The 26,338-nt window shown below is 41.1% G+C and overlaps 1 protein-coding gene across 1 annotated transcript; it reads left to right on the forward strand.

Annotated features, from left to right (window-relative positions):
* The first annotated feature begins 1,560 nt into the window (after positions 1–1,560).
* Positions 1,561–24,342, forward strand: LOC124001674 (heme-binding protein 1-like). Its single transcript, XM_046308673.1, has 5 exons — positions 1,561–2,215; positions 12,294–12,388; positions 19,702–19,843; positions 20,204–20,387; positions 20,976–24,342. The coding sequence occupies exons 1-5, from the start codon at positions 1,966–1,968 to the stop codon at positions 21,145–21,147; spliced, it is 843 nt and encodes a 280-aa protein (XP_046164629.1). The 5' UTR covers positions 1,561–1,965; the 3' UTR covers positions 21,148–24,342.
* The last annotated feature ends 1,996 nt before the right edge of the window (positions 24,343–26,338 follow it).

Raw genomic sequence — 26,338 nt, forward strand, 5'->3', positions numbered from 1 at the left:
CTCCCTCGCTCATGACAGTGGCACGAATGAGCGATAGCACACAACACCCAAACACTGTCCTCCATTACAGTGACGTTCTCTCATGTCAGCATATTCTTCATCACTCTATAATGACCCTGTCCCTTCCCATCTCCCCTACTCAATGGATTTAATAGACTGCCTTCTTGATAAGCATATTTAAGCATCAGTTGTCAGAGCAGCTTACCGATCACTGTACCTGTACACAGCCAATCTGTAAATAGCCCAGCCAACTACCTCATCCCCATATTGTTATTTATCTTCTTGCTCTTCTGCACCCCAGTATCTCTACTTGCACATTATCACTCCAGTGTTAATGCTAAATTGTAATTATTTCGCCTCTATGGCCTATTTATTGTCTTACCTCCCTAATCTTCTACATTTGCACACACTGTACATAGATTTTTTTATATTGTGTTATTGACTGTACGTTTGTTTATGTGTAACTCTGTGTTGTTGTTTTTGTCACACTGCTGTGCATTATCTTGGCCAGGTTGCAGTTGTAAATGAGAACTTGTTCTCAACTGGTCTACCTGGTTAAATAAATGTGAAATAAATAAATAAAATACAAATATCTGTCAGAAAATGTGCAAGATAATTTGGAGTGAATGTCTGCCTTTTATCTATGTTGAAAGTATATAATTAGTGAGTTAATTTTGAAACAGAAGTTTTCCTTATATTACCATGAGAACATGTAGAATTTCATGATATTATCCACTATTAACAGTAACAATCACCTGCGACAAAACAAGTAGGCCTACTCTTTTATGAGTCAGGCCCTACTGGGTTGGAAAATCTGATATACACTAGGGGCTGCACTTCTCCCAGTTACTGAAAACGAACACCATCCGGCTCTGATTTATGTGCAAAACATTTGTACATCATTTACTGTTTACCGGATTTAAAAACAAAATTAATAGGTTACTTGATGGCCAACAGAGGAAAACGCATAATTCTCTACATTTAATGTTTCATTGAGTTATCTTTCCCCATAAGAGAATGCACGGGAGTTCCACAACTTCCATTTCAAATGTCCACTCGCGAGTAATGAATAGTGAATTAGCCTACGTACAACTGGTAAAAAGTTCACAGCTGTGCTGCTTGTCTCCTCTCACTCATGTGAGTCAGCCAATAGTGGACTATGCTGAGGCGCTCTCTCAACACACACCTCTCCGGCCCTCCACACCACTCACTCAGCAACAGCCGGCCTCACTGCCTGATAGTCAGCAGCAGCAGGTCACAGTGAAATAGATATATAAAATAGAAATGCCATGCCGGCCACAGTGGAACTTAGTAGCCCAAAAACCTGCAACCCGTGACCAATAAATACATTTTCACCCGCGACATAGTTGTCAAAATAGGCAAATTGTAAGAAAATACGAACATGGCAACCCTGTCCCAGGAAGAGAATTTGTACGCCATTGTTTTGTTTTGGTAAACGCTAGTAGTGATGTCACGCCCCCCAATAAGGCTCAACCAATCATCCGACGAATAATAGAGACATTCCCTCCGCTATCCTACGAAAGGAAAGTTCGCATCCCGTATTGCGGTGGGAGGAGTGGCCCGGTGTCGGTCATGTCTTATAAACATCGAGTTCATTACAGTCCACGGAACGCGTCGCGCATGGACTTGCCAGGTATTTGTTTTGCCGTCTTCGACGAGTTAACAGTTATATACAGGTTTGAAATGGTTTCTGTAAATATAATATAGGTTGCACAGTTGTATAAGGAAAAGAACATGGCTTAATGCGTCGGAATAAACATCAAGATTAGAGCGAAAATGGCCCTAAAGTTTTCCTAATTCGAATTTTTACCTGAGTCAGAATTTACCGCAACGCTCTCTGAACTACCACCAACAGCGGTCTTTATTTAGACACAACAGTAGTCTTACTGTACACATTTGCTTTGGAGTACTTTTATATCTAGATAGCAGTTCCAATAGTGGAGAATGGAGACAGGTAATTGTCGTATGAATGGTGGTGGTGGACTTGACGGTATCGGTGGAGGCGGCGACGATTCCTCAAATGGTATGATCACGCTAGAGGACCTGGAATCTTTTTCGGAAGACCAGCTGTCAGATTCGGGCACTGGGAGTCTGGAAGAGGCGGGTGAGACGATCGAGGACGAAGAGCAACAAGACGGATTGCTGCGCTACTGGCAGGACGCCGCACGGGGACACCAAGTGGAAGTGCCTCGAGGTAAAGCATTTGGTATTAAGCGCGCACACACTCACTGTACATTTCGAATTGAGAAAGTAATACGGGTTTTGAATGGGCAATTCGCTTGTGACTTTATATAGACAGTATAAACAAAACGGTTCACACTGGTTGTGACAAAGTGCAATCTTGGCTACTTGTTTTTTTATTTCTCGTTTCATCGATTGTTCTATTTTTTTGCGATTGAGATCAGATCAGCCAACCAGGTCGAACTAGAACTATTCAGGTAGTCGGTCTTCAGGGTGCCAGACATTGTCATTCGCTCTCACACACAAAGTATACTTGTTTCACAAGTCGGCATCCAGTGACAATATTAAATCATTGTCGACCCCACTGTCGGTCAATGTTGACGGCTGTCAAAACAAACTGTTACAGTGCATTGTAGGTCATTGCTGTACACCAGCCATGAAACTGGATACGTCGTATCACACCGAGCGCAAATATTAGACACTTTCACACCAAGAGTGCAAACATGCATGTCTGCAGTGTCTCATACGGTACTATCTTGGTTAGTCACAATGTGTACTCCAATTGATTTAACAGAATGTACTTAATTTAATGGAAATCCTAGGCTGTGAATAATGGTCTTAGTGACTGACGTGAGAATTAGGGGCTTCATGTATTTGTAGCCTCCTAATATACATGTGCTTTCTTCTTTAATTGACTTGTCCGTGATGTCACATTTTGTGGGTGACCCGACCAAATTCACATGGGAATGTGAGTTAGATCTGTCAAGAGGCAGTAGATCTGTTCTTTGTGCACTATTCTATTTGATGCTTCCTGTTAAGTTTAGTTTTTGTGTCTTTTTACTTTCGGATACGTACACCAGCTGAAAATGCCAAGATTTTTGGTTATTGAAAATATTTCAGTGGCATAGATGGTACAATGATTGCTTGTTTTGTCACTTATGAAATTCGGGGAACTATTACAATTTTAGTAACTGGGAAATGGCAGAGCTTTTTCTTCATATTGCACCTTTTAAAGCCCCATTTACACCTCTGTTTATTTTTCTCCCTGTGGCTAGTAACGGTAGCATAGGTACCAGTCTGTTTAGCTAACATTCCACTCTGTCAAAAACAATGAGTACAAAGACTGGATGATAACACCTGGGAAATCGTGACTTGTCAAAATGATCAATGAGGAAAAATCTGCACATCAAAGATGTCATTCGCAACCCAATCTGCTGACCGATGCCAGTTATGTTACGTAGGGGCACCCGGGGTGGCACCCGGGGTGGCACAGCGATCTAAGGCACTGCATCTCAGTGCTAGAGGCGTCACTACAGACCCTGGGCTGTATCACAACCATTGCATAGGGCGGTGAACAATTGACCCAGCGTCTTCTGGGTTATGGCAGGGTTTTGCCGGGGAAGGGAGTCACTGTAAAATGAGAATTTCTTAGCTGTCTAGTTAAATTAAAAAAATTGTCCACGAGAGATTAGAGGAAAACCAATTAAACTACAATGCAAAGGTAGTTTTGGACCAGTTTCCCATTACATGAGGAGCCTTGGTGACTATAAATGAACAGTGGTTATTTTAGAATGTAAATCTTGGTGGGGCAAAAAATATAAAAAGTGGGATGAATGCTGCAAAGTCACTAAACAATACATGAATTGCTCTATAACGGTGACAAACGGTGCCTACAAGCAGTCCCAACATCTTACCACTGCTACACCTGGCTATCAGCGGAGATTTGTCTGGCAGCGAAACAGTTCAATCAGCCTCATTTACTGCCTTTATAAAAAACATAGCTGATATGGCTGACTTGCTTAAACAAATGTGCTGTATGCCATAGTTTGTACATCTCAATTGTCAGAAGGGGCCGACAAGTGGATAAAAGGCCATCTGTAATTTTGATTAAGACATTAATGGGCGAGCCAGGACAGATGCAGTCAATGTAACTGTCAATATAAGATGTTCAGCACTTTTGAAATGAACAGCGACAGAATTCAGAACATGGGCCATTCTTAGTGGGTTTAAAAAAAAAAAAACCTGTACACCAAGTCAGAACTGTAGGATAAATAAAAGGGGGCATATAAGCAGACAATGAAAGTTCTTACAATATTCAATGATTACATTTTTCAAAATGAGGTTAAAGGCTACATGTGCACCACGGAGTCATAACAGTAACATGAGGTGAAAACAGACAAAAGTATTAGTGAGGCACATGGGCTATTAACAGCTTATTACACAACATACACTTATGTTTACTGGCATATTACATCATTTATGCAGCAGCATATAACACATTTTTGGACTCACCTTGTGATGTGCTCGCTTGAACAGGAAGGTGGTGCCGCGGTCTTTCGTGGGCAAAATTGTCATTAAAGAAAGAAAGAGGCTGGATTTATAATTCTGATTTGGATTTTTTCCTCTGTCTGAGCTCGTTTATTCCCAACTTCCCAGTTGCAATGCTTGCAGTTAGCCACTGTCACTGATTCCTTCCAAACTAGTTGTGTAATGTTTATGTCCAATGGTCGATGAGCACCGATACGTTTTATCTATAATTTCTCTTCATTATTTCTCTTCATATGACAAGGATTAAAAAGGATGTGCCAGTAGATTGTCGAATTGATTCATGATGATGACTGCTAGCTAAGATTTTGCACGTAAAATGTTGATGTGATCTGTCCAATCAAAGCTACTGTACATATAATGTGATTTGATGTCATTTTATCTATGGCCATTGAACTTGAGCCTTCTTGGAAGGGCACTACTAATGTAACTCTGTGGCAGGAGCCAAAGGACTTGAATTTTCGATGTCTACCCTTACTACTTGACCGTGACGTAGTGTCACCATGAGGGACAGAATACTAAACCAATCACGGAACAACGCTCTTATTTTCTGCTGGCTTGCCCCACAAACCACTGAGCTAGGCTGAAACATCTGCATTTTGGAGCTGCCTTACACAAGAAAACAAGAGACCATACTTGTATATGGCTTTATTAAATCCATTATTTATATTTATTTATATATATTTGTATTTATTTATATTAACTTTGTTTGCAAACTGATATGTGACTTGCATTAATGCCAAAATAACAGGCAATCCCCATCTGCCCTCAATAACTTGTCGCCACTGTAAATGAACGACTGGATTATGGTAATTACAACTCGGCCGGAATGATACTCGTTAGTATTGTGGCAAAATAACCAAACGTGCAGATTTCACTTCTTTAGGAAAACAGCCATAATGTTGGAAAAAAAACAATTGTTGTCATCCAGAGTCACATGTATTTATTTTCCAAGCCATAGTTTTTTTTAAAGGACAATAGGGTTTGGTCTGCTTCGTGTTTTTAATTTGTTTTTGCGATACTGGTATTGCCACAGCCCTACTTTAAACACTAACTGAAAGCATAAACAATTAAAATATTGAACTTACTCCCTCGTTAAAGAAAAAAAATATTGAAAGCAATGTTTCAGGCTCTGTAAATGGCTTAACTGTTTCCTACCCTACCTCTGGGGGAAAATTATAACCTATACATTCCAGAATACGGAATCGTCTGAAAAATGACATATTGAAAACCCCCAGGTTAAAATAAGACACATACGTTTACAATTTTACCATGGAGAATGTGAATATTTTGGCCTGAATTTAAAGCCCCTGCCCGAGGTTAACAAGAGGCAACACTGAGTGACCCAATTAACCCTAAGGCTAGAATGCAGATTGCAGCGGACTGAATGTACATACACGTAGTCTGGCTGGCTGGTTGAACTGCGACCAGATTTGCACCCAGAATGCCTCTGCCCGGTGCAGAGAGGAAACTGAGGGCAGTTGTATCTGACCTAATTCTAGGGCCTCTGGAATGCAGAGACTGGGTGTGCATCAGGCAGCCAGCCGCAGCAGAGGACTGCAAAAGGTACACCCAGACTGTGTTTTCTATGTAGCTGTCCCCAGAGTAAAGTCTCAACCTCTGAGCCTTATTAGTACTAATGGTGTTCAAGAAACTAAACAAAAATATAAATGCAACATGTAAAGTTTTGGTCCCTTGTTTCATGAGCTGAAATAAAAGATTTACAAATGCACAAAAAGCTTATTTCTCTCAAATGTTGGCCACAAATTTGTTTACATACCTGATAGTGAGCATTTTTCCTTTACCAAAATAATCCATCCACCTGACAGGTGTGGCATATCAGAAAGCTGATTAAACAGCATGATCATTACACAGATGCACCTTGTGCTGGGGACAATAGAAGGACTCTAAAATGTGCAGTTTTGTCACACAACACAATGCCACAGATGTCTGAGGTTTTGAGGCAGCATACAATTGGCATGCTGACTGCAGGAATGTCCACCAGAGCTGTTGCCAGATAATTTAATGTTAATTGTTTTAGAGAATTTGGCAATACGTCCAACCAGCCTCACAACCGCAGACCACTTGTAACTGCACCAGCCCAGTACCTTGACATCCAGCATCTTCACCTGTGGGATCATCTGAGACCAGCCACCCAGACAGCTGAAGAAAACTGCAGGTTTGCAAAACAAAATAATTTCTGCGCAAACTGTCAGAAACCATCACCGGGAAGATCATCTGCGTGCTCGTCGTCCTCACCAGGGTCTTGACCTGACTGCAGTTCGGTGTCGTAACCGACTTCAGTGGGCAAATGCTCACCTTCGATGGCCGCTGGAGAAGTGTGCTCTTCATGGTTTCAACTGTACCTGGCAGACAGCGTATATGGCATTGTGTGGGTGAAGGGTTTGCTGTTCAAAACTTTGACATCAGTGTCCCATTGGTGGTGGTGGGGTTTTGGTATGGGTAGGCATAAGCTACGGACAACTAACAATTTGCATTTTATCTATGGCAATTTGAATGCACAGAGATACCGTGATGAGATCCTGAGGCCCATTGGTACGACAATCATCTGCTTCATCACCTCCTGTTTCAACATGATAATGCACAGACCTATGTCACAAGGATCTGTACACAATTCCTGGAAGCTGAAAATGTCTCAACGAGTATTGCAATACTGGTTTAGTCCCGGCCCTGGTTCTAAGCACCATAATTCATTTATTTACAGTAACCATGTAATGGGAAATTAATGTCACCCATTGAGCAAGTTTGGAATGCTCTGGATTGAGTTCCCACCAATATTCAGCAACTTCACACAGCCATTGAAGAGGAGTGGGACAACAATTCACAGGCCACAATGAACAGTCAGATCAACTCTTTGCGACGGAGATGTGTAAGAGACAAATGGTCACAACAGATACTGACAGGTTTCTCATCCAAACCCCCTACCTGTTTATTTTTGTAAGTATTTGACCAACAGATGCATGTCTGTATTCCCAGTGATGTGAAATTCATAGATTAGGGCCTAATTTATTTAAATTGACTGATTTCCTTATGGACTAACTCCGTGAAATATTTGAAATGGTTGCGTTTTATATTTTTGTTCAGTGTAGCTACTAGGTTTTCACTGGAGTCCAGTATGTTCAGCAGGACACACTAGTAAAACATATGGTTGATATTGGACAAATCCACAGCACCTCCCTAGTTGAGTTGAAGTAGGCTAGTGTCAGAGCCACAGGGTAGAAATGAATGCTATTTTGGTTGGTGTAGGCTGCTGAACATTGAGTGACGAGGACTGATGAATGATGTTCTAGGGTATGCTGCTTAATGAGTTCTGGTTAGACTGGGTCTGGGGCTCCCGCTTGTTCCCTCTCTCTTCTCAGACTAACTAATTGCATGGAGCCATCGTTGGGGCATTCTGACTCAACGGATTAGCTATAGCTTAGTCTGCTCTGTTTGAGGGAAAGCTTGGGCTAATAAATCCGGGCCTAAAATACTGTGTGGGTTAACCTCTTTGCTCACCCTCCCTGCCTCTCGTGGGCTGTGAAGCACGTTCAAGGTTTAGTTCATTTAATACCATCGCCTTGTGGCCATTGTCACTACCACCCAAGTACAACACGGACTGTGGCCATTGTCACTACCACCCAAGTACAACACGGACTGTGGCCATTGTCACTACCACCCAAGTACAACACGGACTGTGGCCATTGTCACTACCACCCAAGTACAACACGGACTGTGGCCATTGTCACTACCACCCAAGTACAACACGGACTGTGGCCATTGTCACTACTACCTTAGCGAAACACTGACTGCATTTTGATTTGCTCAACTTTATACCAACAAAGTGAAATATTATGCTTATTGACCTTTCTGATTAAAGGTTAGGCTATAGCCTAGCACTAGTATGTGATCAATCCCTCTTCATACACTTCCATGGTAACAGAGACATTGACTCAGATTTTTCACTTTAAAATACACTACCGGCCAAAGGTTTTAGAACGCCTACTCATTCAAGGGTTTTTCTTTATTTTTACTATTTTCTACATTATAGAATAGTGAAGACATCAACACTATGAAATAACACATGGAATCATGTAGTAACCAAAAAAAAGTTAAATTTAAATGAGGTTCTTCAAATAGCCACTATTTGCCTTTTTGAAATCTTTGCACACTCTTGGCATTCTCTCAACCAGTTTCATGAATGCTTTCCCAGTAGTCTTGAAGGAGTTCCCACATATACTGAGCACTTGTTGGCAGCTTTACCATCACTCTGCGGTTCTGACTCATCCCAAACCATCTCAATTTGGTTGAGGTCGGGGAATTGTGGAGGCCAGGTCATCTGATGCAGCACTCCATCAATCTCCTTCTTGGTCAAATAGCCCTTACACAGCCTAAAGGTGTGTTGGGTCATTGTCCTGTTGAAAATCAAATGATAGTCCCAATAAGCCCAAACCAGATGAGATGGCGTGGTAGCCATGCTGGTTAAGTGTACCTTGAATTCTAAATAAATCAGACTGTGCACCCCCACACCATAACACCTCCTCCTCTGTGCTTCACGGTGGCAAAGACACATGCAGAGATCATCCGTTCACCCACACCGCGTCTCACAAAGACACATGCAGAGATCCGTTCACCCACACCGCGTCACAAAGACACATGCAGAGATCCGTTCACCCACACCGCGTCTCAAAGACACATGCAGAGATCCGTTCACCCACACCGCGTCTCACAAAGACACATGCAGAGATCATCCGTTCACCCACACCTCGTCTCACAAAGACACATGCAGAGATCATCCGTTCACCCACACCGCGTCTCACAAAGACACTGCGGTTGGAACCAAAAACTTAAATTTGGACTACAGACCAAAGGACTATTTTCCACCAGTCTAATGTTCATTGGTGTCCTTTTAGTAGTGGTTTCTTCACAGCAATTCGACCATGAAGGCCCGACTCACACCACCGCTCTGAACAGTTGACGTTGAGATGTGTTTGTTACTTGAACTCTGAAGCATGTATTTGGGCTGAAATTTCTGAGGCTGGTAACTTAAATTAATGTATTCTCTGCAGCAGTGGTAACTCTGGGTCTTCCATTCCTGTGGCGGTCTTCATGAGAGCCAGTTTCATCATAGCGCTTGATCGTTTTTGCAACCGCACTTGAAGAATGTTTCAAAGTGCTTGAAATTTTCCATATTGACTGACCTTCATGTCTTAAGGTAATGATGGATTGTCGGTTGTCTTTGCTTATTTGAGCTGTTCATGCCATAATTTGGACTTGGTCTTTTACCAAAAAGGGCTATATTCTGTATACCACCCCTAACTTGCCACAACACAACTGATTGGCTCAAATGCATTCATTTGTGAAATTTCTTTCCTTAACTTAAGGCACACCTGTTAATTGAAATGCATTCCAGGGGACTACCTCATGAAGCTGGTTGAGAGAATAGAGTGTGCGCAAAGCTGTCAAAGAGTGGCTATTGGAACAATATAACATATATTTTAACACTTTTTGGTTACTACATGTTTCCATAAGTGTTATTTCATAGTTATGTCTTCACTATTATTCTACAATGTAGAAAATGGAAGTAAAAATAAATGTTTTTTAATGAGGTGTCCAAACTTTTGATCAAAAACCAATGATTGCAAAGTCAAACAAACCATACAAATCTATGCACAAGGACTACTTGTAACAATTTCCACTGAAAAGTTTACAACAAACAACATTTACTTGAACCATAATGGCAAAAAACTTTGTCTGAGTCTGTCACTCTGTTATTGTGGAATTGTCCTAATCTGATAGTGTGAATAATCCCTCTAAATCCCTATTGTGCTGCTTTCAATTAGGCTGGTTACAATTATTACAGTAAATAAGAAGCATTTTAAAATATCCCTGATAGTAGAATATTCAGGTGTCAATGGCACCGTCAGCTCCGAGAGCTGCACAAGGGTGCATGTAGCATATCTCAACTCCAGGCTCCATAAACAGACCAACGTCAGCCATAATAAAAATGAGCCATCTAGATGTGGATTTCTCTAGAGCCATTGTTACAGTTGTTATGTTGACATTCCGATCTGATCCCAAGAACTTAGTACGACTCAGCAATTGGACAAACAATACATCAACAAATACACAAAAACAGCACTTGAATCATTTGTCTAGACATTTAGCAATGGTGCTAATCCCCAGATATATCTGGTCTGCTAGTCTTCTGTTTTGCAAGAATGTTCTGACTACCCTAAGACGTGTAAATAATAATCTCAGATTTTTAGTTTTGAGTTAGTTTCTTATCCCCTCATGGGCTGGAGGTTTGACACCCTGTAGGTCATATCTTCAGCACCCCTGCCCTAGATCCAGGCTAGTGAGACTGAGTCAGATACTGATGGTAGTATAGTGCAGGAGTACTCCAGTACTATTTAAGAAGGTCCTGTCGCACAAATTTCCTAGGTGGCAAAGGTCCAAATGGGCAATGTAATTTATCGGCCTAGTAACAAACCCCCACCTTGCAACCCATGTTACTGTTTTAAGTTAATTTCCTGCAATTCTATGCATTCTTCTGTCTTATGTGTGTTTTATGATACCAGAGGTTGAAACTTGACCAAGTGTAAATAAAATAAGATTTAAAAAATAAATGGTACTATGGTTTTCCATCCTTGGATTCCAGGGTATGTTTAATAACTATTATTCATACATTCATAATGGCTCTGTTTGATATCAGCGTGGGTAATGCCTACTGCAGCCAGAAATTGACATTTTAATTTTTAAAATTTTACCTTTATTTAACCAGGCAAGTCAGTTAAGAACATATTCTTATTTTCAATGACTGCCTGGGAACAGTGGGTTAACTGCCTGTTCAGGGGCAGAACGACAGATTTGTACCTTGTCAGCTCGGGGGTTTGAACTCAACCTTCCGGTTACTAGTCCCAACGCTCTAACCACTAGGCTACGCTGCCGCAACATGATGTGACCGACTAAATAGCAGGGCCAGAGGAGAACCGATATTTGTCCAGTTGGCATTCAATGCCAAGAAAGTATAGCCTACATTCATTAGTAGTCCTGCTGAATGGGACAGGTGGGCAGCTAGAGAACAAAGCCTTGACGACAGATATAATGGGGAGGAAAGTCAATGGAATTTGTCATTATTAAAATTGAAGAGGTGAAGTTGTTGCTTGCTGTGTTTACAGAGAAATAGTGCAGTAGTGTCATTTCATGGCATACTGTTGGCTGTGTGTGTCTACCTTGGGCAGATTGGCATCCCTCCCCTCTACCAGAGTGACATTTATGAGCACTGACAAACTGGCACTGTGCCCTGGCTGACATGACAAAGCCTTTCTCACGCCATCGCCAGGAGAAGCTGGCTAGTCATGAGTTATTGGAGGAGCTGTAACACTATGTATAAGTCTTTAGACTGAACACTATCGTCTATAGACTGCAAGAGGAAACCAAGACTGCTTGTACTTCAATCATGCCACAGGGGTCTACATTTGCCTTGACTAGTTTGACCTCTATTAGGCAGGTTGGAAGATAATACCAGTTTTTCCTGAATCTATAGAGCCCAAGTCAGGAAATGTAAGAACATATTGTTAAGTTAGTAGAACTATAGCATTGTCAACAAGCATACAACCCCTGACATGTTGTTTTACTTGAAAGTAGGGTCGCAGAATTCCCCAAACCTGTGAAGTTTCCAGACTACGGCGACCCTACCTGAACCTCTTGATTTAACTCAATAGAAATTAACCCATTATTTTTGTTTTTCCTCACCAAAACAGACATGGCTGAGCCCATCCAGCAGATTACCAGCAACAACAATGGCCAACACGACCGGGAGCAGGTGCCCTTCACCCTCATCGCGCGTAAGGAAAAGGCAAGTCTATTATGGACTCATTCACCAATGTCTACTCTGCCGGCCAAGCAACAAGACTTTGGGCGGGATACCGTATATCGGGGTATTTTGGAATACCAACGTAATGATTTTCAATATCTAGGATGTGCCAAGTAAATGCTCTGCATTTGGTTTACTAACTTGCTCACTTGCAATATAAAGCTTCTTGGTTACAGCAGAGACGGATCAATCCTCTCCTGTATCAAGATTCCTACGGTCTAATATTTGTTTTTTGCGTGCAGCAAACTGAGTAACCTTTTGAGAAAGTTGTCAAACTTTATGAGCTGGGTTAGACAACCTTGCAATTTGTTTGCTTGTGCTTGTTAGCATTTAGCTAGCATCTGCTATGGGAATTCCTTAGTACTTTGTTAGCATAATTGTTCATTTTTAGATTGGAACAAAATGGCAGCCCTTGTATTATACCGTATAAAAAAATCTGGATACCACCCAACCCTTACTAAGACTCATTGTAAAATGTGTGGTCCTATTCGCTTAATTCACACACCACAACACGTCACTTCCGGCTGCACTAAAATGAGGCTAGTGGGGGAACCGAGACCAGAAACCTAGGCAACGCAGTCAAACATGTCGTACTGCTGCGTCCCTGGATGTAACTCATACAAAGGAGGGAGTCATGTCGAATTAACTTTCCACTGTTTCCACAAAGACCCTGCGCTACAACGCCAATGGGTGGTGAAAATTGATTGATGTCGGGACACACTTTGAAGGTAAGATTGTTAGCGTTGCTGCTTAGCTAGCTAGCCAGCTAGGCTAACACTGCCACCAGTTAGCTGAGAATGGCTAACGATGGCCAACTTAGTAGCTAGCTTTGCATCTTACCAATATAGCTGGTTCTGAAGCTTGACAACTACAGTGGATGAATATTTCCCTACACAGATAACTGATAACACTAAAGTGTGTTCAGAACACTTTGTGGACTCATTTTAAAATACAGTATGTGGGAAAGTGATTCAAAGGGAGCAGGTTGTGCAGACTGTGTTAACCTGGACGTCCACTCCAAAGCCTGGTAGGAGGACCATCATCAGAAAAGCTGCAGGGTAGGCCTATCTAGCGTATGTTTACCCCGAAACTAGGTAGTCTTCTTAATCAACCGTAATGTATTTTTCCTGTGTTGCCCGTCATGGCAAGGAAGCAGGTGCGCTAAGGTAGTTGTCTATTATGACATGCATCTTTTCTGTAATTTTTCAATAGTTCATTGTCGATTTATGTAACCTAACCTTATATATATGCGCATTGACTCACTGGATGAGGGCCCGGCTTGCCAAATCATGCTCAGGTATAGACTTGCTATCTGAACTTCATTAGTGTTTTTTTGTGGGTTTGAGGTATGGTTTAACCTGTCAAGTTTCCCAATTACAATCTTTCACAATGAATATTCAGTTTCTGCCTGTCTACTAACTTGCATGGCCTGTATGTAGAGTTTGTCAGTTTCGCTAACAGAAAAGGAACTCCCAAGTGTTACTTTGTGTGGCCTGTATTTGAAATAGAAGCTGTAGAGCTGATAGTATTCATTTTAAAAGCATTTTTGCCTTTCCACCTTGCAGTTCTGGCGACGAGGTGGAGGCAAGCGTACCCTGACCATCCGTTACGATCAGAATCCTCTGCCTGTGGCGGAGCCGCTTGAAGAGGCACGCAAACCAGTTCCTCCTGCAACTCTTCTAGTGTGACAACAAGAAAGTCATGTTTTTTTTAATACACTGGATTTAGGGTCTACCGTACTCTAAAAGCAGAAACGGATTAACACACACGTAGACTTGGCTTTAGAGCTTAACCTTAATGGATCAGTGCTTTCTCTTTCTGTGCTGTGTTAAACTGGGCTTCCAGTTAGCTGTTTGTTTCAATGCATCACTGTCCAGGAGGATGTGTGTCACCTGGGTGAACAACTTTCTTTCTTTTAACGTCATTTTAGGATCCCTTTCAGTTTGGCCTCCAAGGGGAACTGTTCATGAGCTGATGTCCCTTTGTTTCAGGAACACATTTCCATATACCATAGTAATACTGGACTGTACTGAAATGCATGTGCAAAGGCCTAGCTCAGAAACACTAACTATACTGAATAAAAATATAAACGCAACAATTTCTTTTTTTACTGAGTTACAGTTCATATTAATATAATCATTCGGCCCAAATCTATGAATTTCCCATGACATCTATGCAGCTGTTGGTCGCAGATATATAAAAAAAAAATTGGGCCTCAGGATCTCGTCACAGAATTTTTGTGCATTCAATTGTCATCGATTACAATGCATTTGTGTTCGTTGCCTGGAGCTTATCCCTTAACCCTCGCCCACACGATGCCATACACGTGGTCTGCCGTTGTGAAGCCGGTTGGACACGCTGGCAAATTCTCTAAAACGACGTTGGAGGTGGCTTAATTTAACAAATTCTCTGGCAACAGCTCTGGTGGATATTCCTGCAGTCAGCATGCCAATTGCACGCTCACTCAACTCGACATCTGTGGCATTATGTTATGACGAAACTGCACATTTTTGAGTGGCCTTGTATTCTCTACAGCACAAGATCCACCTGTGTAAAGATCATGCTGTTTTGCTTGTTAGCAACCTGTATACAGGGTCAAAATCAGACAAGGACATCACTAGACAGTCAGGGATTGTTCCTCTTCTGGAGGGAGATGATGGCCAATAAACACTTCCTTATTAAGGACCTTCTGTCGAGTATTAAGGCGTCTTTGTTAATCCCACCATTTTTTTTAGGCCCAAACTGGGCATTTTAGCCAAGGTGATAATCTAGCCCTGGATCATGACTCCCGATTTTCATTACATTGAACGAAGGCGTCTTCTGTACAGGGGAGTTTTGTTAAGAGCCCCGACGCTCGGTCTCAACATTAACATGCATCACTTGCAGGATGGTTTTGGAAGTATAAGGACCTTATCTAACTTATCAGCGACAGATCGGTTTAAAAAAAAGGTTACATTGATACACCTCTTTTTGTAGAGTTCCCACACAGCCATATCTCCATGTTACAATGTGTGTTTATGGAAGACAGAGGGACCACCTGTGCAAATTAGCTATCTAGCATGCTCCGAACACTTGTGTAACTGAAGGAGGCCGGCAGAAAGGCGTTACTGTCTGCTGAAACTGATCACGTCAGTTAAAACAGTAAGTGTAATATTTATTTCGCATTTATGAAAGTAGAGGGCATTGTTTCTAGAACCGTATCGCAATTTGGAATCAATTTATTTTTAGATGGAGTGTTTGTCTGTTTTGGCTCCCAGAGACAGTCTACCTCCGGAGATCCTTTTGGTCCTTAATAAATCTTCTGAAGGATCGGTGTTCCGTCAACAGGACAGTTGTAAATCATGCAGCGCGTTGTCAAAATCACAGATTTTAGAGAAACAACAGATGTCTTATATCGGCTAAAAGCTTAAATTCTTGTTAATATAACTGCACTGTCCAATTTACAGTAGTTATTACTGCGGAAAAAATGCCATGCTATTGTTTGAGAGCTCCTAACAAAACACATTAATGAGAGGTTTGATAAATTCACCTCTGAAGGTGAAATTTGTACTTACGTTCTGAAATCTTGCTCTGATTTATTATCTAAAGGGTCCCAGAGATGACCTTAAGGTCCATATAGCATGCATTTTCGATTTTGTATTTCCACTCGTTCAATTTGCAAAGAAAATAATAAATCTCACCCTAAACGTTGTTTCAACGAGTCTAATCATGTTTATCTATTCCTCAGAGATCCTAGAAGGTAACAAGACTTCACTATTTAATTAGGGGTGTAGCATGTCCTATAGGACACCATATTTGGTCAGAGCGACGCCTTCATGGCACGCCGATGACGTGGGCGGACATTACTTGAACGACTGTATCCTCGTCAAACAAAAGCTAGCTAGATAGCCAATGAGCTGGGCTTTACGGGAGTGTCAAACCATGTATATGTTGTAAAATGTAGCTACTAACCTTGTAGGACAGCATTCCTTTTCATGTTGGACAAAAATTGTAAGGATATTCAGAGTTATGAAAACTGGTTTGGTTTGCAAATGTTGAACTTATTATATGGTTACTAATACTTGGGAAAGCTAAATCAAAGTCCAAGTATACGGATTTGACGATATTCTTGCAGAAAAATGGAATATGAATGTGACCGTCTCCTTCACGATTTGCCCAAATGTACCTGGGGACTTCAAAGTCTTGTTGTTCACTCATAAGTCAAGTTAGTCATCTGAAATGTTGCACATACCCTGCTATCGGAATTACAACCAGACTGTTGGCTAGAATTATGACCATTCTCTTGCATTACAAAGATGGTGGAAGAAAAAGACAGGTTTTTTTTTTCTTTGTATTTTCTTCTACCAGATCTATTGTTATATTCTCATTTACATTTACATTTAAGTCATTTAGCAGACGCTCTTATCCAGAGCGACTTACAAATTCTCCTACATTCAATTCACATTTCCTCAAAGTGTTTCCTTTCAAATGGTATCAAGAATATGCATATCCTTGCTACAGGCAGTTAGATTTTGATATGTCATTTAGGTTGAAAATTGGGGGAAAAAGGAGGCTATCCCTAAGGAGTATTGTAATGGAAGGATCCTTGAGTACATCTTGGGCTAGGGATAATCTAGAAAATGTACATTTTATAAATGTTTACATAAAAGAATGTACATTGTTTAGTTGTATAACTTATTCATTAACCCATACAAAAAAATAAAATGTTTGTACTCTAATAAACTATGATAAATTCATCCTGCGTAGCTGTTCTTTTTACTTGCATAGAGCTGGTATGAAAGGCTGGAAAAAGAAAATCGCCCAACTCGTGTTTCATCTTTCCCCACTTGTCTGCATTTAAAGTTTCTCTCCAGGTGATAGTTGTTGCACATCAGTCACACAATTTGGTTGCTGTGATACCCATTTGATAGTGGTAATTGCGATTTTTATGTTTCAAGGAGAAAGCACCATCTGCATTTGAAGTGAGGTATGGACAACCCTCGTAGCTGTTCTGATCTGGCCATTAAAAAAAAAAAAAAAGACATGAGAAGGAGTATGATAATGATGCTTTCCTCCACCGCCTATACATAAAGGTTGATGGTAATGAAGGGGATGACTAAAATGGCAACTTAATTTTGTCATCTGAGAACTGATTACGTTCCGTATTTTCCCCAAGGACTGAATACCACTTTTGTGGTTTAAAATCCTGGTCGCAGGGCCAACTCATTTCCACTGTCAATGACCGCTGTTTCTGTTGAGACCTGACACCAAGGCTGACTAGTTGTGTTTACAATATGATGAAAGCTGATATGACTGGGATTGCCATTTTATTTTGGATGGGGAAGAAGCAATCCCCTCAGCCAATTCAATAAGCCTCCTAGTCACTTGGTGAATTTAAAAATTATTATTTTTTAAATGGTCTGATTGGCTTTCCTCAAGTTAGGGTTTGGCTGGAGTGTTAAACAAAGGAGAGATGTGTTATGTGTTAATGTCTGTGCCAATCAACAAATCCAATACTAAGAGCATGATCTCCATCCTTTTAAATATTTTTTTATTTCACCTTTATTTAACCAGGTAGGCTAGTTGAGAACAAGTTCTCATTTGCAACTGTGACCTGGCCAAGATAAAAGCATAGTGTGAACATGGAGTAAACAATTTAACAAGTCAATAACAGTATTAAAAAAAAGGGGAGTCTATATACATTGTGTGCAAAAGGCATGAGGTAGGCGAATAATTACAATTTTGCAGATTAACACTGGAGTACTAAATGATTAGATGGTCATGTACAGGTAGAGATATTGGTGTGCAAAAGAGCAGAAAAGTAAATAAATAAAAACAGTATGGGGATGAGGTAGGTAAAAATGGGTGGGCTGTTTACCGATAGACTATGTACAGCTGCAGCGATCGGTTAGCTGCTCAGATAGCAGATGTTTGAAGTTGGTGAGGGAGAAAATTCTCCAACTTCAGCAGGTTTTTTTTTTTTTTGCAATTCGTTCCAGTCACAGGCAGTAGAGAACTGGAACGAAAGGCGGCCAAATGAGGTGTTGGCTTTAGGGATGATCAGTGAAATACACCTGCTGGAGCGCGTGCTACGGATGGGTGTTGCCATCGTGAACTGAGATAAGACGGAACTTTACCTAGCATGGACTTGTAGATGACCTGGAGCCAGTGGGTCTGGCGACGAATATGTAGCGAGGGCCAGCCGACTAGAGTATACAAGTCGCAGTGGTGGGTGGTATAAGGTGCATCTGTTGGTATAAACAGTTACCAAATCTTGTCAGTGGCCACTTTTCTATCCAGTTTTCATGTGAGTAAAGTCATACTGTAAAAAAAAAAAAAAAAATCCACGACAGCTGTGATGGAAACAGGAAGTTTCAGTACAATTGCACATATGCCGACATTTGTTCATTCGACATGGTGGGATATTTTTGTCTGTAAAATGTATTATGCGAGAAATGGCGTCGGAAACACAAATACTGAACGTAACATGTTGAAAGTAAAACGTGTGAGTCACTCGATGATATGGTGTGTGGTCCTCCCACTACGACTCGGAAGCATGCAGTTTATTAGGCTACAGATTAAATCAATTATGATGAACTTCACAGGGTGGTGAAGCTTGATGCTCCTTTCCAATAAATATTGAGGATCTTATTCTGGTGACATGATGATCGATGCTTGTCTGCTGTTTTGACAAATTTAAGATCAATCACATTTAATTTATAAAACACTTTTTACGTCAGCCGATGTCAAAGTGCTATACAGAAACCCAGCCTACAACCCCAAACGGCAAGCATTGCAGAAACATGGTGGCTAGGAAAAACTCCCTAGAAAGACTGGGAACTAGGGAGGAACCAGGCCGAGGGGTGGCCAGTCCTCTTCTCGCTGTGCCGGGTTGAGATAACAGTACATGGCCAAGATGTTCATAGGTTACCAGCAGGGTCAAATAATAATCAGTGGTTGTAGAGAGACCCATCAGTAGAGTTGAAAATGTGATGGAAACCCATTTAACTTGTATTTGTTATTTGGTACATGGAAATTTAACAGTACATTTAAAAAAAAAAGTTTTATGTTTACTGTCATCACGCACAGCCTTTTATCTGCAAAAAAAATGTTTGATGGAAACATCCCTGGGGGGGAAATGCTAATTTCATGTAGATTTTACAATATTTGCATGAAATTCTGTCGCTAATTGAATGGAAACCTAGCTACTGACGACTGAATCTATTAACATGCTGAAAAAAAGTGGTTATTGTTACACTGCATTAGGCGTTATTAAATGCTTAGGTCGTGACCCAGTGCTGTTTGTGTGTACACAGTGTGGAGACATGCTCTATGAGAAGAGACACTATGAGAAGGCCCACTGGGCGTGTATCACGGTTCATGAGGACACCTACGAGCAGAGCATCTGTTACGGCTTCATGAAGCTCATGAGATACATCTGCCAGCAGAACTCCTCAGGTGAGCCCAAAGCACCCTTCATAGAAGTCATTGGGCCTATATTCCTCTAACATTATCCTTGTTTATGTAACAGTATAACTTTAGACCGTCCCCTCGCCCATACCCGGGCGCGAACCAGGGACCCTGCACACATCAACAACAGTCACCCACGAAGCATCGTTACCCATCGCTCCACAAAAGCCGCGGCCCTTGCAGAGCAAGGGGAACCACTACTTCAAGGTTTCAGAGCAAGTGACGTCACCGATTGAAACGCTATTTAGCGCACACCACCGCTAACTAAGCTAGCCGTTTCACATCCGTTACATTTAGCCAAGTCTAGTTCAGACTCCTGACTCTTGGTTGTCCATGTCCTGTCCTTAGGTAGCTATCTGGGTATGACCATCCCCATCCTGACTGTGATCCGTACGGACGAGAACCACTCTGTCTTATCCAGGGACGTCACTGTGGCCTACTACCTGCCCACAGAATACCAAGTCCAGCCACCCCTGCCTTCTGACACTGAAATAAGCATTGAGGAATGGCCTGCCACCATTGTATACACAAGGTAGGAGTTTGGAATTATTTTGATCTGCTTGGTCAATTTTATGGCAATACAATATGAAAGTAGATGAATTATAAACTTTTTAAATTGTAATCATTACTGGAACCACTGTCAGTTTGAGGCATAAACAAGTTCAGTTTCTAGAAAAACGAGTGAATTTCACATTTTCGGCCTACAGTTAGTCAAGAAGTTAGCTTGCTGGTTTTCGGGTTTCCCAGAACCAAAATTCATGTATGCAACTAGCTAGCTACTTGATTGGATACAAACATTAAGTCAGTCACGTGAGGCTATTTAGCTAAAGTTAATGACATTATTTCAGTCGGTTGGCCACTAATACTTTTATGCTAGCCACCATGTTGATGCATCCTTCTTCCAAAAATGACAGTGGCTACAGTTTTGTTTTAAGTTAGCATATTGTTTTGGACAATCTCAAAGCGAGTCTATTCAAAAGCCTAGTGAATTTACATAGCAGAATGAGAGTAAGGAAGTTCTAATGACTCCAGTGTTAGACCTGCACCTGCAAACGCACACCTTCCTTACTTGAAATCAAATCTCATTCGATTCCTATGTGCCCTGTGTTCTACCCTCCAGGTCCTTCACTGGCGCCACAAACGAGGTGACCATCATTAATGAGATCAGCGCCATGGCGGAAATGCTGGACTCTCCCGCCATGCATGTGAATGACTCGTTCATCGTGGCCGGCTACACCAACCCTGCGGTGGCGAACCGACAGAATGAGATTTGGTTCCTGGAGCGGCCTTGAGGGTCAGCCTAACCTTGGTCCATCCTCCTAAACCTGACCCACCAAACACCCCCGTCCTCATCCCTTCCTACTGATTCACCCCTTCCTGTTCTAGAGAGGAGACTTTAGGGGCTTTGAACACCTTTGTGTCCATGAACACCTTTACGATAGGGCATCTAGTCTAGATATTTTACTCTGCTGTTTTCCTCACATAGTTGGGGCTTGACATTCACTTCTTTTAGTCACTTGTCATTTGGACAAGTAGGACAAATATTTCATTTTATTTGTCCAAAAAAAAAAAAAAAATGGGCCGCAACACTATTTTTTTATTACATCATTGTATGATGCAAGGAACCACTTTACAAAATAAAATGGAGAATCAGACAAAAAAAATGTAGGAAACCATCTATCTATTGGCTTCTTTGCCTGTCTCAAAATACAAACACTGCCCCTTTTAAGGCTCTCCTGGAGGATTGCTGGCCACCCTTAGCCTATAAAATATTGCAATGTTACTACAACCAAATACTTTGTCTTCGTAAAATAATTCCCTTTGCCAATAAGGTAGACTACGTCAAAGCATGGTAACTAACAAATATGGGATATCTTTTGACTGCGTGTGAGTTATTTGTCAATGAGGCTATTCTAATATTTTCAACGTTGTCAGAATGACATGGCCAATGTTTAATAGAGAGGAGAATCCCAGCTCACCAACTGTCGATGTATTTCTCAACTCACAATGTTGAGCGCTTGATAGGTTTTACAACAGGGTTATGTAGCATTGCTTTACTAATGCACCCGTTCATCAATGTTGCACTGGAGTGCCAGTGACATGACATTAATGCATGCTGAATAGTTAGTTACAGAGAACTAGCCAGGCTAAACAATATGTTTTGAATTGGCTATGTAGTTTTAGTCTGTCTGTCATTATTAAAGGTTACCTCGCTGCTATAATGTCTGTCCGTCCACGGGCCTGCTCACCCACGCAGGTGATTCACACACCATGACTTTTCCAGGATTTTAATGACCGTACCCTGTTTGCTGACCAAAATAAGCTATAACTGGGTAAAAAAATAAAAAAAATAAACTAGCAAGGAATATCAACAAATGTGCACACGCTCGTGCCTGTCAATGCAATACAATTCTACTCCGATGCGAACAGTGTGCAAAACATCGCATACGGGAGACACTTGTTTGATAGTGATTTTTGTGATATTTTTTTACTTGTCCATTCGGACAACAAATCTATATTCTGCTTGCCCAACTTTTTATTTTACTTGTCCTGGACAGGCGTTAATGTTGAGCCCTGATAGTCTTGATGACCTCCGAAGGGTGAGGAGTCATGTGACGGTTACTTGATTTTTTGTGAGAAGTGGATGGATATTAGAGCCATGCCTCTAGAGAGTTGGGCCAACTGTTAGGTTGTAAAATATCTTTCTAATTCTAGATATTCAGTGACATAGCGTTGTTTATATATTCCCCATGTCATGTGAATGGGGACAGCTAACATGGCTGCCATAGAATGTTGAATATTGTTCTAAATTCTAGACAGTGACATGGTGTTTAGATATTCCCCATGTCATGTGAATGGGGACAGCTAACATGGCTGCCATAGAATGTTGAATATTGTTCTAAATTCTAGACAGTGACATGGTGTTTAGATATTCCCCATGTCATGTGAATGGGGACAGCTAACATGGCTGCCATAGAATGTTGAATATTGTTCTAAATTCTAGACAGTGACATGGTGTTTAGATATTCCCCATGTCATGTGAATGGGGACAGCTAACATGGCTGCCATAGAATGTTGAATATTGTTCTAAATTCTAGACAGTGACATGGTGTTTAGATATTCCCCATGTCATGTGAATGGGGACAGCTAACATGGCTGCCATAGAATGTTAGTGTCATGTAAATGCACCAATGCAGGAACCTCAATGTCCCATCTCTCTAAATACATGGTTCTGGTGGATCCTAATTATTGCGCCAGTCACACTGTAAACCTTGAAGAACTGGAATCCTTACCAGGTTATTAACAATCCTGAACGATGACTGCTATTCCAGTCTGCTTTAGGGGGGGGTAAGTGCAGTCTTCACCATGGTAACTACCACAGTTTAGACAATTTAATGCGATAGGAGGGTGGATTTATTCGTTATGAAGTGTAAGTAAATTGTGTCATTCTCTTTCTGTCAATGAAAAACACTGAACATGACACAGACAAACACCGGATAAATTAAACAGCCAACAGTCTGAATGTATAAGCATGGTGAGACAGAGAAAATACGTATTACTACAAACCAAAATCACTTACCTTTGTTGTATGACAATCGAGCAGCTATCTACAGCGTACTACACTTTTCTATGCTCTGAGAGTCAATGCATTCCTCATTCTTAAAGCCATGATGTTCACAAACGACCTAATTCTGTCTCTTTACCTAATGTTCAAATCCAGACATTGTTTTGTGTTCGTGTGTGTGTACTATTCGCAAGTTACCTGACACTGCTGACGAGGAACAGGTAACATTGAAAACAGAGTAAAAGCATGGAGCAGTGTGATGGAACTGCCTATCATATACACGGTTATATTTGTTTATCTGAGTAAGAAAAGTGATTTATTAGTCCACAGCATTAGGGTTCTATACCCCATTTTAGCGAAAATCCATTAAAGCTCAAAATAACGAGGTATTTATCTTCCAAATATTTTGTAATGAAACCAATTACTAAGAGGATGAATTTAGCATAAGAGAAGTGATGTATCAATCTATTTTGTTGACTCAACAATATAGGAAAGTTCAAGCTCTATCAGTTGTTTTAAAGGAGAATAGGCCATTATTGCTCAACACCGGGCTGTATATTGAAGTAGCTGTGACAACACCAGTCACAGTATGTCAGGTAACTGTACTTTGCCAAATAATCACTGTGTAAAGTCTCGTTCAGGAGATCATCTTTCTCATTAATGACCAGTCATAACCATTATTTGACCATGTACCGGATTCCGCACCATGTAAACAAACAGCATCTCAAATACTTAAAATCGCCAAGTCCAGTCTGAAAGTAGTTCACAGAAACTGTCGTCCCCATGACTTCATGATCAGCGTAGTGATATAACGCGCGCCTTTTAACCGAGTTGTTTCAGTGGTGGTTAGTCTTAACTCTGGTTTGGCCTCTGCAGCTTTTTACACTTTAGGTTAGTTGTTTTCCTGCCCGTAATGAGAGCTGATGTAACGTTAGTTCTAAATGTGATGTAGGATGTAACGTTAAAGTTCTAAATGTGATGCAGACACCACGTAGGATGTAACGTTAGTTCTAAATGTGATGTAGACACCACGTAGGATGTAACGTTAGTTCTAAATGTGATGCAGACACCACGTAGGATGTAACGTTAGTTCTAAATGTGATGTAGGATGTAACGTTAGTTCTAAATGTGGTGCAGACACCACGTAGGATGTAACGTTAGTTCTAAATGTGATGCAGACACCACGTAGGATGTAACGTTAGTTCTAAATGTGATGTAGACACCACGTAGGATGTAACGTTAGTTCTAAATGTGATGTAGACACCACGTAGGATGTAACGTTAGTTCTAAATGTGATGCAGACACCACGTAGGATGTAACGTTAGTTCTAAATGTGATGTAGACACCACGTAGGATGTAACGTTAGTTCTAAATGTGCACGGAATTGGAGAATGCTGAATGATTTGAACTGGGTGTCCGCCATGACTCCGACACGTCTAACTAACAGACTGGTCCTTTGGGAACAATTGGAGCGAAGGCAGTTTGGGGGATTTTTGCAAACATTTTTCAGTGTTTTTCGTAAAAGTGTGCTGTACAGAAAAACATTTGAAATGCAATGACGAAAGCTACTATGGATTTCTTGATTGTTTTTGTTAAAATGTTTTGTTTCCTTTAAGAAATAAAAATGACATTAAATCTGTGGGCCTTCGTGTGATTCTAGCAAGGATGGTGGGGATAGATATTTCCCTATTAAAATATACAATCCTAATAATAACCTAGTCTACCACTTTATACAAAAGTTTCATTAGTCAAGTCCAAACATATGAAAACAGATTAACATCTGTAAAGTCTGGCTTTGAACCAATATGGTGCCAGTGAGCACAGAAATGGCACCATACTAGAAATGAGGCTATTTACACCTGAATGTCTAGAGGCATGAGGTTACTAGACCCCAGCTCAGTGCTGTGCCTGAGGGAGCAGGAATCACCAGATGGAACATCCTGAAAAATTACCCGATTCACATCAAGTGTGTACATTTCTTTCACGAGATCAAAATGCATAGTCTACAAAAGAGGGCAAGGGGCACACCCTTTTTTTCTTGGGAACAAATATTCTTCCCCCACGACAAGGGAACAATTGGGGGCTCAGCTACAATCAGTTACATAAACCCTAACAAAAGGGAACCATGCACCATTTTCACCATACCATATCAGGCGGTCACATGGATATTATGCAATGCCCAGGGAGAGGCAAACCTATGTAGGTTACACCAGTTGCCCTCAACATTGAGTAAGACAATGAAGGAGATGCTTGCTGAGGCAAACTTATGTTGTGGCCATGGCATCTTGTCTAGACCATTATCCAAGAGACTTCCTTACAGGGAAACTAAGCCGGCCACGCTCAAATAGATCTTGCATCTATTTGAGAAGCTAGACTCAAAAATCAAATGTATTTATATAGCCCTTTTTACATCAGCTGATATCAAAGTGCTGTACAGAAACTCAGCCTATAACCCCAAACAGCAAGCAATGCAGGTGCAGAAGCACGTCCCGCCTATCCTATCGCATTGGTTTTCACGAGCATACAAAGAGATTCATCAAAGATAACTAAACTAGGTTTCCTCTTTTATCGCTGGAGTAGAGAAACACACAACTCTGTATGACTCCGGGTCAACATTCTGCAAAGAACCAGGAAAAATATATATAAAGACCATAGCAGTGGAGGCTGGTGGGAGGAGCTACATGAGGACGGGCTCATTGTAATGGCTGGAATGGAATTAATGGAACGGTATCAAACACAAACATATGGAAACAACATGTTTGACTCCGTTCCATCTATTCCATTTCAGCCATTACAATGAGCCCGTTGTATAGTACCTCCCTCCTGCCTCCACTGGACCATAGGCGTGTTGGGTTAAATAACAACCCAGCGTTCATCTCCCGAGTCAAACTTAGATAGCTAAAAGTCTATTGAATGTT

Source organism: Oncorhynchus gorbuscha, linkage group LG17 (assembly GCF_021184085.1).
Source record: "Oncorhynchus gorbuscha isolate QuinsamMale2020 ecotype Even-year linkage group LG17, OgorEven_v1.0, whole genome shotgun sequence".
NCBI lineage: Eukaryota > Metazoa > Chordata > Actinopteri > Salmoniformes > Salmonidae > Oncorhynchus > Oncorhynchus gorbuscha.

Excerpts from the sequence above, each read along its gene's own strand:
- LOC124001674 (XM_046308673.1), top strand. The coding sequence starts at position 1,966 with ATGGAGACAGGTAATTGTCGTATGAATGGTGGTGGTGGACTTGACGGT. Across the intron at positions 12,389-19,701 it reads TCATCGCGCGTAAGGAAAAG|TGTGGAGACATGCTCTATGA; the intron begins GCAAGTCTATTA and ends GTGTGTACACAG. Across the intron at positions 19,844-20,203 it reads CTGCCAGCAGAACTCCTCAG|GTAGCTATCTGGGTATGACC; the intron begins GTGAGCCCAAAG and ends TCCTGTCCTTAG.